Source organism: Typopeltis vanoorti, chromosome 7, assembly GCF_054136105.1.
Source record: "Typopeltis vanoorti isolate ZY-2024b chromosome 7, IOZ_Tvanoo_1.0, whole genome shotgun sequence".
Taxonomy (NCBI): domain Eukaryota; kingdom Metazoa; phylum Arthropoda; class Arachnida; order Uropygi; family Thelyphonidae; genus Typopeltis; species Typopeltis vanoorti.
The window spans coordinates 141,215,017-141,231,941 of NC_143555.1; the positions used below are offsets into that span (position 1 = coordinate 141,215,017).

The 16,925-nt window shown below is 35.9% G+C and overlaps 1 protein-coding gene across 2 annotated transcripts in view; it reads left to right on the top strand.

Annotated features, from left to right (window-relative positions):
- Positions 1 to 15,505: 15,505 nt before the first annotated feature.
- The window catches only part of LOC150105134 (AP-5 complex subunit zeta-1-like), a 220,029-nt gene continuing 218,609 nt past the window's right edge, over positions 15,506 to 16,925 (top strand). Inside the window, exon 1 of one of the 2 annotated variants that reach the window (XM_090396170.1) lies at positions 15,506 to 15,627. Coding sequence is in view for 1 of the 2 variants with exons in the window: in XM_090396169.1 (XP_090252295.1) it covers positions 15,888 to 16,015 (128 nt within the window). In the remaining variant the exon portion in view is untranslated. Of the gene's footprint in view, positions 15,628 to 15,717; positions 16,016 to 16,925 lie in introns of those variants that run through there. The other variant, XM_090396169.1, reaches the window with a different exon arrangement.

The window sequence follows — 16,925 nt, forward strand, 5'->3', positions numbered from 1 at the left end:
TACTTGATCCCTCATTAGGTGGGTTCAACCAGTCCTAAGGGATGGTTGAGGAAAGGGAGGAACCCCACAAGAAATAAATAACTATTTAACACATTTTGCATTTATACTGTAATATTGAATAATAAGAAAAAATAACATAAATTCATTTGATAGTTTGCTGTGACTTTAAACTTATTTCTCTAAGAATCCTGAAAGTGATTTCAAGACCAAATAAAATGCTTCTAAACCAAGAAAAAAAAAATTATATACATGATAAAAAAAATTGCAAATTAATAAGTACTTTTGAGAATCCTGTTTATAATCATGGAACAATAATCATTCACTGACTTGCTGCTAATGAGTTGCTTTACAAAATAGTGAATATTAATATATACAATTCAACTCTATCAGACTGAACAACTTAATTCTCACAGCAAAGAAGTCTGTATAAGGTTATTATTTTCAAGAACAAGTTCTTTGTAAGGCTTATCCTTATAAAATGTGTTTTAGCTTCCATAAAATTATAGCATTTATTGATTTGGCATGGATAGCTTCCTGCATTGTCACTGAGAATTAATGCCATCTTATCTCAAAAAATGTCATCCTGTGAAAAATATAAAACTCTAGTTCTCTTTACTTTTCATCTTAAGATACATTTTCTATGTTCCATGAAATTGAATGTATCAGGAAAATTCGAGTCTTCATTTGCTGTACTTTGCAGTTCAGTATTCTTACTTGTTTGTATGTTTTATATTTTACAGATTTTGAATCTTCACATAAATCGCAAAAGTTCCAAATATTGCTCTCTTATATATATTATTCATTGAAATATTATTGAAAATCTATACTTTTTCAATATTTTAAAACAAATTTTAAGACTACATAATATAAACTAAAATAAAAACACAGACAACACCAAATAAAGAAGCTATACTGAATGCAACAAGCCATGGTGTTCAGTTTAACAAGATAAGAGGAAGTTTTATCCCAATTTGTTGTTTGTTATGATGTATATACTAAATGTTTATATTTGCAAAACACACTGAATTGGCCAATTACCAAAGCAAAATTAAATATTCAGCAAATCCCTATTCCTGATGTAATCTTTTCATTTAGCTCTACCCATAGTATCCTGTACATTTCTTGAAAGTATGTGTCAGTAATTTGATAGTGCTAATTTAACAAAAAAGTGTCTTGTTTTTGCTATGAAAGTGATACTTCTTATGTGAGTTTTCAAAGTCACATAATTCAAGTGTTTTGAGAGAGGATTGTGCTTTATGTTCATCTTCATATTGCTGCTCATTTGCTCCTCCCTGTGTTTTCAGTGATTTAGTTATGATTTAAAATTGCTTTGTTTGCTTGGGTTTTCTCTTGTATTTTAGCATTAATGGAGATAAACTTAAAAGGGGGGGGGGGCACACATGAACAGAACACAGCAGACTGTATAGATAGGATTAACCATCATATCAAAAATAGGTTTATAGGAAACTAAGTTACTTGGCTATGTGGCTCATAAGCACAGTGGGTTAAAGAGATGTGAACTCCAGAAAAATGACAATTAAATTTGAGTAAAACTTGGTAAAAGTAGGAGATACAACATATGGTTATGAATCAGCAGTGGGTATCAAAATGAAAATCAGGCAAAAAAGTCAGGTAATTCATCTCACAGAACAGTAATCCTAAATAACTGTAATCTTGAGGCAGAAAGGTCACTTGGAGTATATAGATGCCCAGAGGAATTACTGCAAAGATATCATAGTAAATATTAAGGGATAGGTAGCTTCCATCTGTTCCTTTTATTGCATAACTCTCAGTGCCTTTGGATCACAGGTTGTATTTAGTATGGTTATTATGGAACCCCCAAGTTCCACAGCAGTCATAACTGCAACAGTAAAATATGAAAGATTTTCATATTTTACTGTTGATCAGATTATAGAAATAATGAGTTAAGGAATCTGTTGGTTACCAGCAAGTTAATTTAATTTCAACATAATGATGGACTGGCTGAAGATGGTTGGCAGCTGCAAGTTTTCAGCTTTGGTGATGACAAGAGACTGATATTGTATACCTCACTCACTCATTATAACAAGCAAACAAATGGCTAATTTACAGTTTGATTTCATTCGAAACGTTTTTTATGCTGCACTTGAAATATATTATATATGTATACATATATGTATTGCACATAGTTGCATCAATAAGACGGTGTAACATTATTTTAAATTTCAGATTGACTTAGCTTTTAAAATACCAAATATACTTTTAGAGGGGAAAACAGTTTAAAAACATTTTATTTTTACTCATACAGTTAATATGTACTCAAATAGGCCTCATACATAGTGGTGGAATATACAGAAGTTCTCGAAAGAGAGAGGCTCCATGAAGTCTCTTTCTTGCGAGTGATGGAAATGTCTAACATATTTTCATTTACAATGAATACCATTATGGATCAGTAATTGTCATTTAGTAACCAGATAATCCATTAAAATTGGCATTTACCAAACTACAAAATCAAGATATGCATCCTCCTTAACCAGTTCACTGCCATTTTGTAATTTTAATGGCAGTTATATTTTTGTAGTACAACCTGATTCTTTATCCTCTGTAAGAGTGGAAAGTGGGCCATCTTTCACAGTTATTCATGAGAATTATTATTTCATAAGTTCAGGATATTTTGATACACTGAAGTCATGTTACTGCATAAAATAAACTTAAAAAATACTTGTATGGAACATGACTTACTACTTAATCTATTCGAAATATTCTGAACAATTAATTATTTTTCATTTAACTTTCTATGTTTAACTGTCATTTCTGTTACAAGACCGATTGTGGAAGTCAGAATTCCACCCACCGGTCAATTTTACTTCGTGTTAGAACACTTTATACCATAATTAAAAAAAAAAAAAAAAAAAAATGTAGTCTGTCGAGATGAATGTACTTTGGTATAAGTTGGATGTTGGTGTATTTTGTGCATCTCCTATCTTTATCAGAGAGGATCCATATTTCATGTTACTGCTGTCATATATGCTACTGATATATGCAGTTCAGTCAAAATATTACAACTCTCCATTATTCCATAGTTAGCATTAAATGAATGGTACATCTCCAGTATGTATATGCTGGCTTTCACTATGGTATGATATTGAGTGCCATCTAGAAGGGTACATACTGTTCATTTGAAGTTGCTGATTGACATGAGCAAGGGACATAATCTTCTGGTCTTCAAAATAGGCATGATTGTAGAGTTGAAGGTTGAAGGATGGCAGTATCCAGGAAACTGCCAATATTGTATACTATTTGCAGAGTGTTGTAGTTAAGGTGTGGTAGGATACTGGAAATAATGACCGTTTCCAGGCCAATGGTGGTGGTGGGCCAGTGTCCATGTATAATTGATGTTCAATAATAGTGAATGCAGGTTGTCCAACCTTGTGTAAGCCCACAGATAAGCTGGAATAGCTGACTAGAATTTAACCAGAGGACAAGTAATGTTGTTTCTTTCCAAACTACAATCTATAAAATATGTATTCCTATCTATGAGGTGGAACAATTTACCTCCTGACTCTCAACCTCTTGATGCTCAATTGAGGTTGAGAGTCGGGAGGTAAAGTAGCTCTCATACTCCTGATATCATTCACAAATGATCCATGCCTATTTTTTCTGCTTGGAGCATTATCCTTTTGGAAGCAGCTACCATATAGATAAATCACGGCAACAGTATTCAAGTATAGGTGACATTCACACATCACTAAACTGGTCAAGCAAACTTTTTTAATTTCTCAAATATCTGCTGGTAGTGGTCCTGTGCCAAATTTGTCCATACCTGCTTGATTTTATGTGAGTGGAGTAGACCTTGGTGAGGTTGCCTGCTACTGTGCCCGATCTATAACAATGTGCAATGCATTATGATGTGTCCCTTTGCAGTTTTGCACTTTCAATTGTGACCAGTTTATTACACTGGAATTCTTTCATATCCACAAGTCATTTCTGTTCAACCATTCTCCGTGTTGTATCTGGTGCTTGAATACTACTCTAGCAGGAGACATTTCAATGATACTTTTTATGTTAATCTCACCCATGAAAAGTTGAAATCCTTTAGCATTTTGTACTCTTAGTACACGGCTAAGCATTTGGTTAATTCACAAATCCTGCTCTAGAGATCAAGCATGATACTTTTAAGCCAGGTTTCATAAGCAGAACGGTGATCTCACACAGGACATGAAAATGGTCTGCTACCAAAAGATATACAGATATCCATGCCACAATGGTATATGAACCTATATCCTGCAGGCTGGAAAGTAAAGATACTATTGGTCAACCAATTCAGCAATGTGATGGTATATCTGCTGCAAATGTCATACCATTCCTAAAGATACTTAAGTCGTGTTTTGTCCATTATCATGTTGTTGAATTGCACGTACACACACATAGCCTGGAATAGATGTAATGGTGACTGACAAAATGATGAATTCTGTAGATGATTGGCATACCTAATAAGCTGGCCACTCAGTAAATGTAAATTTTTGGAGCAGTGAATAGTTTTGCTTAAGATTGTGAACATTGTTATTATTATAGTGGCCATCTGTGTAAACCAAATATTCAGCAGTTGCTGAGAATTTTTCAGGATGACTACATATTTTCTTTAACACTAGATGTTTGCATAAAGATGTATAAAGAATAAATATACTCCCCTATTAGGCAGTAATTAATTCGATACTTGATGACTTGCCTTGAGGAAGAATGACTCCATATGTATTCATAGATAGGAATACATATGGAGTCATTCTGAAACACATACCACATTATCGAATGAGTTTTTCCAGTAAACAAAATCAAAATTGGAGGGAGCAAAGATTATTAAAAAGGATATCAGAATTTCCATGAAGTTCTTTTCTTATATTTTATTTTAAATAAATTTAAATTTTAAAGATCATTACTCAGTATTACCATTGTAGATGAAAAGTACAATATTTGGGTCAGAGTTCAGACTAGGATGAGAGAGATCACAGCCATTAAAGGTTCAAATGGCAATGGGCAGGTCACACTGAAGAAGTAATACTCCAAAATGGACAAAAGTTGATATCAAAATGATACCTAGAGATGGAAAGAGAGCTATAGGAAAACCAAAGAGATGGCAGGAACTCAATAGCATAAAAAGGCCCAAGATAGGAATGAATGGAGAGCTTCGTCCAGCAGTGAATGGAAAATGGCTGATGATTATGATGATTTAAGAAAATATGACCTCATAACTAGTTACAAACCATATAAGAAATTGGCATCTCTCATCTGCTCCACCAAAGTCCAGCCACTTCTCCTAGACCTACCTGAAGTATACCAGGTAGGTCTAGGGAAAGTAGCAGTTCCCTTACAGTTGCAAACAGGCAGGACAGCCAATATCAGGATATCCAAACACAAAAAGTACATCCAGTTCCACCAATACAGCCACTGAGGACTTGCTGACCATGCATTGGATACCCATCACAGGATACACTGGAAGAAGGCCACTTATTACACTGCGGCAAGTACAAGCATAAGAGATTAGTCCTTGAATCAGCTTCAGCTCTGAAAAACTTTCCAAATGTCAACAAATTTGGGTGCATGACACTACCCCAAATTTGAGAAGATTGCATTCTAAGATCATCAGCCCAACTTAGCCTGCTAGGGGGAACGGGGAACTTTTAGGACCGACTTCAGTAGCCTTTCTTCAGCCTCATTTGCTTAGCGTGAGTGCCTGCATGCACATGTCATTTTGTGATCCCTGGAGATGGCAATATAACATTACCACCTATATATTGGAAATGCCAATATATAGGTGGTCATTAAAGTTTTTATAATTAATAATTTAGGTTACGTTGTTTCCTAAAAATGCATGTCCAACCAACGTATAAGCTTATTTACTAGAATTCTGATTTAAATTTTCACTACTTTCCCAAATTTGTTTCTACACACAGGTTGGCTCACCTGTGCTGATTTGTTTTGTTGAATACCATTAACCCCAATGCAAGTATCACTTGCATTGGGATTAATGGTATTCAAGAAATAGCAAAAATTGCCTTAATGATAATGGAAAGAAAGCACTATAGCAAATTTTTTATATGGACAGTGGAACCCTGTTTAGGACTGTTGATATATAACCACTTAAGTAACTCCAAATTTAACAGCTATCTGGAATATTATTTATTATTTTCTATGGAGAAAATAGAGGTCAGATAATTTTTAAGAAGTACTACTAATCAAACATTTATTCATATTTTACAGAAACACTAAGTTGTTTGACAGTTATTTATTGCTTAATTTGTATAGTCACAAGATACGAAGTAAACAGAAAGCATATGCAGCAGCCCCTTTTTCACTAACCTTATATTAATTTGAAATATATATTAGGCCGAATTTTTTTCTCCTTTTTACCTCTTGACTTGGAAATCCGTTTTAATGGGAAAATAAAAGACTTGATAATATCTTTTAACTTCCTAGAGGAAGAGAGATGCTGCTTCTTTCCTTCATATTTGATTTCTAATCCGCAGTGAGGACAATTAATGGGTTCTGAAGTACATTCGTTACTAAACAATCCCTCTCCTATGCACATCACTTCGGGAGAAGTTAATGGATTTAATTCCTTTAAATCTAGGGTGAAAGAATCATCAGAGAAGCTATACTGGGTAGTTTGTGCTGTAGCCCAAGACTTGTAGAACGTTTCTTCAGAGACAGTATCCAGCGAAGTTACTTCAGTCAGGTCTAGATCAGGATCTGAAGTATCCAGTTTTTCTAGGGTAGTTACGAAAGGAATGTCCTTTGACAAACATCGAATCAGAAAGTTTTGTTTATTTCTTTTATTATTTTCATTTATTGCCACAAGCACTTCACTGAGACTTCCTGTAGAAGTGCTCGCAGTACTGTCATCTAAACTCTTCCATGTTTTTCCCTCACTTGCATTGCTCTTTGATGGTATAAATTGTGGCGTCGTATAATTCGAAACAGTATCATATTCAAACAGATTAAGATGTGAGACATAATCTGCCCAAGTAAACTGCTTTCCAAACTGTTTATACTGTTGATCAATATGATTGTAATATCTTAAATAACGGCATATGTCCGATGCACTACTCGTATATCTTATATCTCTAATAAATTCAGTATCATAATAATCCCAAAGTTCTCCTGGCAGACTGCAAATTTCTAGCTTTTCTTCACTGGTTCGCGAATATCTTTTCAATTCATCAACACTATATCTTATTTTTCTGTCAAGATTGTTTAGTGGCATAATATTATTTTAAAGTAAACAAATTAGGGATAAAAATGCTTTGCCATGATTTTTAATTTTAAAGACAAAAATACATTAAAGATAAAACCCTACACTACCCATGCAATACACAATATATTTAGTGTGTGTTCGAAATTTACCTGTCTATGCGCTGGAGTAAATAGAACAGCGAAAGAATATCATGACATCTATAGTGAAAGTTATTTGCCATCAGAATAAATAATTTTTGATTAATTTTAGTGATCATTGATTATTTCAGAAGTTTAAAATCCCACATGAAGAGTAAATGTCTTTCCTGCTATATCAGGTAATGCCAGATATTAAATATTAAATATTTGAAAGTGATTATTGTTTGCTTATTTGTTTTTTACTTTATTTTTACAGTATTATATTCTCATTACTCTTACGTAATAACAAATGTTTGTGAATATATCTGTATTTACAAACGTTCTGCATCAAAAACTGACTTAATCGGGACTGTTTTAAAGTTTACATGATGGATACTATGACTATTAATGGATCTGAAAATCAAATTCCAACGTTACATGTTCACCACATATCTTCTGGTTCCCATCTGCCATGCGGCCCGGGGAGAATAGCTATATGCTACCATTCTAGGGAGAGATGATTATGAGCAAGGTGGTTTCCCGTTGCCTTCCTTGCCGTAAGTATTTATGACTGTAACCTGTGTGTTCACGGGGTCGGTTTGCCTGCTTGCGGGATGAAAAACCCCAGATACACTGGCGGAAAAAACCCTGCTGCCCACGCCCAAGACCGGCTAACTTGGCTATAGCTGAGGAAGATCCTTAAGCTTTTCACGTCGTGGATGCCAATCGAACCTAGGACACTCCTTCCCCAGGCATATGGTTGCGAAGCGCAAAGCCATTAGGCTAACCGCGCGGACATCACCACATATAGGTACTCAATTTTGTAACATCATTTTTTGGAGATGATTAGAAAAATATTTTGTCTAAACAATCTGAACTAATCGCAAAATTATCATCAGTGTTATTTTCAATAGAAATTCCTCTTCTGACAAATCACTGCGTTTGTAAAAAATTTCTGAAGATATGAATGGGAGCACGAAATTACCTCTAGTTGCTAAAAAATGAAGAAAGTGACGGCCTACACTTGAATCCATTTGGCATCGGGAGTCTTGAAAAATTATGAATTGATGTGAAACCTAACAGAGTCAGAGAAACTGAATTATTATGGTAGAGATTGTGAGAATCTGTGTATAAGAGCGACAATGTTAAGTAACTGTGTTAATGATGGAAATGGTTGTTATTATTATGAAAATAATTCTGAAGAAAACGATTCTTGCTTGTCCAGTTCGGACCTGTCAGCGTGTGTAAAGAAGTCTGCACGTATAAGGAACTAGATAAGAACAGAAACCCAATTTGTCGCAGTGTGTCATGCAAAAACCACACACACACACACACACACTGGAATATACAAAAAAAAAACATGAAAGTAACATGTCTGTACACGAACTAGGAGTAACAGAAACAAAGTACAATTTGTTGATCTGGTTAATATATTCGGACCTCATAGTGTAAACATTAGTGAGACTTGGCTATCGGAAGTAGGCATACTGGTATTGAGTGCAAAGGGTACAGTATTTTTAGGAAGGACAGGAGAGGAAAGGGGTGTGGTGCTAATGATATCAGATGACTTAAATCCAGTTAGTGTTGAGATCTATGACTGCAATACTAGTAACCGTTTTTATGTGGCAGGATGTTTAGAGCCATCTGATGTGAGGTGGAGTTTAACAAGATTAAATATATAGTGAGGTGTTGTTACAGACTTGGTGGATTGCTAGTGTGAAGAGATGCACCAACAAATAACTACGATGGGTGTGAAAAGAGTAATCATAATGGGGGATTTTCATTATCCAAACATTGAATGGGTAGCTGTGAAATCGCATGAAAAAATTAAAATGAATTTATTGAGCTGTTGCCAGACAACTTCCTCAAGCAGCATGTTACCAGAGGCATTGTGGTCAAAGAGTGTAAGAGAGGAGGAAGGTTTCAGTTAATGACGTAACTATTCTGCCTCCAGTTGATGGCTGATCATGTGGTACTTACTTGGAAAGCAGATAAGTTTATGAATGTTCCATTCAGAAAAGGTTAAATGCTTTTGTTTGAAAGTTGTCTTTTTCATTAATTAATTCTCGGTTGGTGCCATTAAAGCTGCATTCCCTCAATCTCCTCATATCTTACAGATTGAAGGAGTGTGACTTGCAGAGACTTGTGAATGGAGGAGGGAATATGATTGAGATGTACAAGTTTTATGAGGATTGTTGTGGGAATAATGTGAGGAGAATTTTCATAGCATGGAGAGACAATGATCTAGCGTAAGACATCCCTGACTTTCTGGAGGTCTCTCTTAATAATAATAATGTGAGGAGAATTTTCATAGCATGGAGAGACAATGATCTAGCGTAAGACATCCCTGACTTTCTGGAGGTCTCTCTTAATAATAATAATAAGTTAATGCCTTTTATTCCCTTTTGGAGACTGAACCGACAGTTCAATCTCCAACGGTAGCCACTCAGAGATGGCTGGCCCATGACTATCAATAATAATCGACAACCGATGAAAAGACAACTGCTGCCATCTCTTGGTACCTAACACCAATAGGATATGTTACTGTTTCATATGTGAGTTGTATGGTCGATTTTCTTGAGTTTACGGAAAAACACCCGAGTTTTCGGCAGAAAAACCCACTAGCCAGTGCCAAAGATCGACTAGCTCAGGAACCGGTCCACGATAGGCTTAGAAGTTCCTCCAGTTGGCGACTAGAAATGAAGTTAAGTCTACGTTTGGACGGCCTTGCACAGAAGATGCAAGCGCCACTTCCAATGAGCTACACAGGCCTATATGTAATAATAATAACACTCACAGGGAACACGTCCTTGTTGTGGTGATGGGATTTGCATGCTACCCAGGTCACCAAGGACTGCATCAGATGTCCGGAATTCTGGGCATCAGGCGACATGTGCGCTACAGCACCCAGCCCTCCTTGCTGGGAAGGCAAGGAGGGCAGGAAGCCAAAAAGTGACTGGAAGAAACCAAACGTAAAAATTGGACTCTAGAAGAAAACAGAGAATTTATGAAATGTTTTTACAGATCAATACCAGAAAAACGGGGTTTTAGAAAGCATATGCATTTAATTTGGAAACAAAAATTTACAGATCTGCAATAACAGAACAAAGATTTATGTACCAAGGGAATTTCATTCTCTACAACAAAATATTTACTAAACTTGTGCTACAAGAGTTACATAATAAACGAACAGCTCCAGTAACAGCAAATCATCAGGAGGAAGCTATATCCGACCACAAAATTCAACTCAATGAACATCAAGCTGATGGCATACCGCAGACTGTTTTGACAGGAGCAGTGTAAAATGAAGTCGGGAATATTGGAAAATGTGGACTCCATCAATGACCGTATAAGACTATGAACATTAAACAGTAGCGCACTTGGGGTTTAATCTTTGCGGGGGTGGGAGAGTTGAGTAGACGATTTGAGAATACACTCTACGCATTGTATACGACCTATGACTGAACATCTGCAATGATCGCTAATACATAAGTAGTATAGAAATATAAGACATGACACAACATAAATTTAAAAAAATGAATTTTATTAGGAAAAGATTTTTGGAAAATTTTCTAGCATTTCTGCTTTTTCTTTGTGGGGACAGGGCCGCTTGCTCTGGGCGCACCACTGACATTAAAATCCTTACATAGATCTAAGATTAAAGAACTACTCTTAGACGCAAATTCTGTTACAAAAACCACCACAACGAACAGTAAAGGAAACAAATCAGCTCCTATACAGCACAGCTTATATCATAATGAAGTTTGGTTGCAAACGGCAAGAGCAAAAGCAGGGGGTGAAGCAATCTGCACTATGGAATATACGGTTGGAACGAAAAGTCAACAAACTTCAAGCTGATCTGAGATACTTAAAGAGTGTAAAAGAATGACAGCTGAAAAATAACAACATCAAAAACAAGCTCATCAATATATATAATTGCTGTACCAAAATAATTGCTGAAGTTACTGAAGAACTAAAGCAAAGTATTGCGACGGCACAGAAAATTACAAGATATGAACATGAATAAACCAATATGTACAAAATATTCAATTTAGACTGAACCAAAGTAACTGCTTTCAGTTTCTCCAGTGAAATACAATTGCAAACAATCATTTACTAGAAAAAAAAAAGGAACACTCGAATTTTGGAAGTCAATCCGGGATAATCCTACTGAATATAATAAAGATCCCTCATAGATTAAGGAAATACAATCAGAAATGAAACAATGAAACAAAAACAAATGCTAAATGTCATTATCATTAAAGAACTGGTCAGTATACAAGCTAGAAAATTAAAAAATTGGAGCGTACCTGACAAGGTCAAACTACATGGATTTTGGCTAAAGCATCTAACAGTCGACATGGTCGAATGGCAGAACAGTTTAATTATTTGTTGCATTCAGGCTCAGTGGAAGACTGGATGATATCTGAGCTCCTTTTTCCCTTCATGAATGAAGAGAAAATGCGGACCAAAATAACTATCTTCCAATAAAGGTTGGTCGATTGGAAGAGCCTCTGCTACTAATAGCTCATCAAAAAGTTAAGCAAGTTCTAGCGCGGTTAGTAGTTGGAAGGAGTTCAATCGTTCGATGTTGTTGGCACACTCTCCCTCGATGAGACTTTGGACTCCCTGGAGGTGTCACATAATAATAATAATAATAACATGCCTATCAACTATGCTTAATCTGTTCACTGCAATTCCATATACCACTAAAAAATCAGCTAACGCCTTTTTATTCCCGTATAGGGAGTAGGCGAGGCCGTTTTAGCCATATCTAACTTATGGAGACTGAGGGGGAAGTTCAATTTCCACGGATAGCCAATCAGAGATAGCTGGCCCAAGACTATCACTAATATGGCGTCTGGTGAAGAGAGGCAACTGACAAGTGCTGTATATCATGGTCCCTAATCCTAACATTATGTTTGCCGTTGAAAATAGTGTGGGTTCTACGGTCGATTTTTCGTCCTGTACACAAAAGTGTACGGGACGAAAAATCCGAGTTTTCGGGAGAAAAAACCCACTTTCCCGTGCCAGAGATCGATCGATGGCTTTGTAAAAGTTCCTCTAGTTGGCGGATAGAATCGAACTTACGAGGCGCTATCCTAGGGCGATTTAACACCGTGAAAGGCAAATGGCATCTCCACTGAGTTACACCACTACTTATCAGATAACCAGATTTATCCGATTAAACAAAAAGGGATTTCAAAAGTCTGGAGGAACAAAAGACCAGACCTATAGATAAAATGATCCTCAGAAATTCAAAAAGACGAAAAGCTAATATGAACATGGCATTGATGGCCTATAAAAAAGCATTCAATTCCCTCCAACACTCCTGTATCCTAAGATTTGGATATCAGCAATAAATGGAATTTTCCAAAGTGATTTCTTGGCACCAATACTCTTCAACATTTCTTTGATACCTTTGTCTATGAGTTTGAAGAAAACAAAATTTCGATATGAAATTCCTAAATAGTAAATTAAAATTTCCCATCTACTATACATGGACGAATTGAAGTTATATGAAAAATCGGCACGGTAAATAGACTCTTTACTGAACACAGTTCGTATTTTCAGTCAGGATATCAAAGTGGAACTTGGTTTGGATTAATATGGAATTTTATCCATTAAATGATGAAAAATTAATAAAGCCAGCAATTCTAATTTGATCAAGAGAAATGTATAAAAGCAGGTACAGCTAATGAACACATTAAATACCTAGGAATATTAGAAGACAGTGATATTCTCCACTCGAAAGGTAAACAACAAGCAGCAGCAGAATGCACCAAAAAAGTAGAAATATTCTGAAAACAAAACTTAATGGATTAATGCAATTAAAACAATGAACTGTTAGTCTTTACCAGTGATTCGATACACAGTTCACACAGTTTCCGTTCAAAATTAGTGACTATGCATCATGCAATACATCCACGAAGTGATGTTGAATGGCTGTACTTACCATGAAACATAGGTGGACGGTGTCTACTGCAAGTGACTGTGGATGAAGAGGAATGTAGTTTAAAAAATTACATTGATAATAACACTGAGCAAATGCTTCAGTTTATTTCACAAGAAGGCATTCTACAAGCAAACAAATCCGATTACAAAAAGGAACAGCAAAATAACCGATTTATGTGCTAGAAAAATAAACCCTTTCACGGCCAATTTCTTCGAGATTTTGGCAATGGTTACAATATGGATATGTTAAGAAAGAAACAGAAGGATTTATTCAGCCGCTGAAGAACGGGAATTGCAAGCCAATGCAATCAAAACAAACATTTTGAACGTTAGTAATCACAGCAGATTATTTCATAAAAAAAAATTGAGACTGTAGACCATCTAATGAGTGCCTGCAGAAATAGCTCAAACTCAAGTGGCCAAAATAATTCATTGGTATGTATGCAAAAAAAATGTGCCTTTCCTATTTCTGATAACTGGTGGCAGCATAAAGTATAGACAGTATTGGAAAACGAAACAGAAAAAATTCTCTGGGACTTTAGAATACAAACCGATCGGCATTTTGAACACTATAGACAGTGAACATCGACAGGTTTGGATTATTGACATCACTGTACCCAGTGATAACAAGATTAACAACAAAGAACTGGAAAAAAGTGACTAAATATTGAAATCTGGCAGTCGAAGTAGGCCCGCTGCGGTTTAAACACACCAAAGCATCCGAATAGTTATCGGTGCACTTAGTGCAATTTCGAAAAAGTTATCCAACTATTTCCGAGAATTAAACATCAACGAAGTCACCAGACCTTGCCTACTCCCTATACCTGAATAAAAGGCGTTAGCTGATTTAAAAAAGTGACCACATAGGAAGAGCCTGTGTAGTTCAGAGGATGTGGCATTTTGCACACCACAGCGCTTGACCACATGTACGAAGGTTTGTTTCGAATCTAGTCTGCGATAAGAGGAAATTTTTCTAACTTATTTCTAACGGTCGACAAAATTAGCGTTTTGTCGACCGGTTCCTAAGTTAGTCGATCTCTGACATGGGCAGCCGGGTTTTTTTACATAAACTCAAGAAAATCGACCGTAGAATCTACATTATTTCAGACATTAAATACGAGTGTTAGGGTTAGCGATCACGAGATGACGATACTTGTTGAGCCGTCTCTCTTCACTGCGTGCCGCTTAATTAGTGATAGCCTTGGGCCAGCTATCTCTGATTGGGTACCAGTGTAAGTTGAACTGTCCACTCAGCCTCCAAAAGTTAGGGCTAAAACTACCTCGCCTACTCCCTATACGATAATAAAAGGCGTTAGCTGATTTCAAAAAGTGACCACATATGATCTACTAAAATGGCATTACTTGGCTACCTGGCAGACTATTCTTAGCTTTTTGGGCAGAATCTGAATTGCTCTGTATCACCAGTCAAATTGTTGTTTGAATGATGTCTTGTTTTCACTGTGTATCAATTATGTGAATAGAGTAAAAAAAAAAAAAAATCAGCTAACGCCTTTTTATTCCCGTATACGGGAGTAGGCGAGGCCATTTAGCCCTATCTAACTTTTGGAGACTGAGTGGGCAGTTCAATCTCCATTGGTACCCAATCAGAGACAGATGGCCCAAGGCTATCACTAATTAAGCGGTACGCAGTGAAGAGAGACGGCTCAAATGTGCCGCCATCTCGTGGTCCCTAACATTAATACAATATATTTAATGTCTGAAATAAGTGGGTTCTACGGTCGATTTTCTTGAGTTTACAGGACGAAAAACCCGAGTTTCCGGGAGGGAAAAACCTGCTTGCCCGTGCCAGAGATCGACAAACTCGGGAACCGGTCGAAAAAAGGCTAAAAAATTTTCTTTTAGTCGCCGACTAGACTCGAAACCAAGTCTTCCTTCGTGCGGTGGTGTGCAAATGCCACATCCACTGAGCTACAGAATAGAGTAATAATAATAAATAATAAAGGGAGCAAACGAAAGAATCCCAAAGGTTCTTTCGAAATACAACTTGTATTCTAATAAGCTTTGGTCATTTTTAATTTTAAAGTTTCAAGGACAGTAATTGTTTTACTACTTGGCTCTACAATTTAACGGATATTATTATTATTATTATTTCTTTAACTAATTCTCATTACAAATGAAACCTTTCAGAGTCTTTTCTTTTATTCTTGGATTCATTAAATGTAATATCATGTACTTCGTTTATCAGGAATAGGAAGGTAAACTTGGAGGAAGAAGGATTTTAAAAATAGAAGTAATTAATTCCAGGGCAGTTTGATTACGTTTTCAGTTCCAACCGTCTTTACTTTGTTTTCAATGAACGTGTCAGTAAGTGTTGTTTTTTTTTTGTTTGTTTCTTTTGTGCTAAATGACTAATTTAACGACCTCTTTCGGAGAAACGCTTAAGACACGCTGATTTTTGCTGAATGCTTAAACTGAGTGAGCGTACTAGGCGTACCAATCTTCAGGAGAGTGATATTAAAATAACTCAAAATACCTGAACATAATGGTTGTTGCAAAAATACCGGATATTAAATTTATCTGGTTTATTATATGAGGCAGAGTTTATTTGTTATGTTCATTTAAACATGTCGTCCTCTACACTCACTGAAAATGAAACAATTTTTAATAGGATAGTAGAAGCTATTCCTAAACAGATAACTCGAGAATATTTACGGAAACTGCATGCAGCATTAAGTCGCATGAAAGCTGAAGAGTAATTTTTTTTTAATTCTATTATTGTATTTTAGAAGGTATTGTTTTATACTGTTTTCTTTTGAGCAGTGTTTGGGGACATATTGATTTTCCTCCTCCCTTTCTGTGTCAAAGTGAATAAAATGCTGCTTTATTGAACAAACAAGTAATTGCAAACACGAAGTGCATTTTTCTTTCTTTTTTGTACAGATCTATTTGTTTACATAGTTTAAATAAACAAATAGGTTATTTGATTACATCATCATTAATCTGATAGGGATCCTCCAAAACTGCATGGCTGATGGGTCCTGGAATGGTTCTCAGAAACCCAAAGATTATTTTATTTATTATTATTATCATTATTTTGTTATTACTATTAATATTAACCCCAGGCCTCCAGGGAGGCAAAAGACTGATCATAGGAAGTACATGCTATCACACAAAGTTCATAACGCTGTTTTTTAAACTTATTCAGTGTGTCAACATTAAATCTCATACATGGATAGAAGGATCTATTACCACAGAAACGACTTGTGTGGAGTGAGGTGAGGATTGAGGAGTTGGATATTTTCTACTACTCCCAGTTCATATTGGGAGAGTGTCACAAACATCCATGCCTACTTGGGATTCAAACCTCTTGGCTGGAGAGCCAATACACTAACCACTCGGCCAACTAGGCCGGCATATATATATACATATATGTAATAAATTTTTTAACTTGGGGATATTGTATATTAGGATAACCAAGTAATTTTATAAACTTGGTTATTTTAACTCCTAATCCCAAGTATGCAAACAATTAATGATGGCATATTGGGATTGAAGCATCCAGTCCCTTATCCAGCAGGGAGATGGAGGAGACCAAAATGCTTAATCATTATAAATATCACATAGCTATCTTTTGAAATGTAATGAATAATAGTGAATGAAGT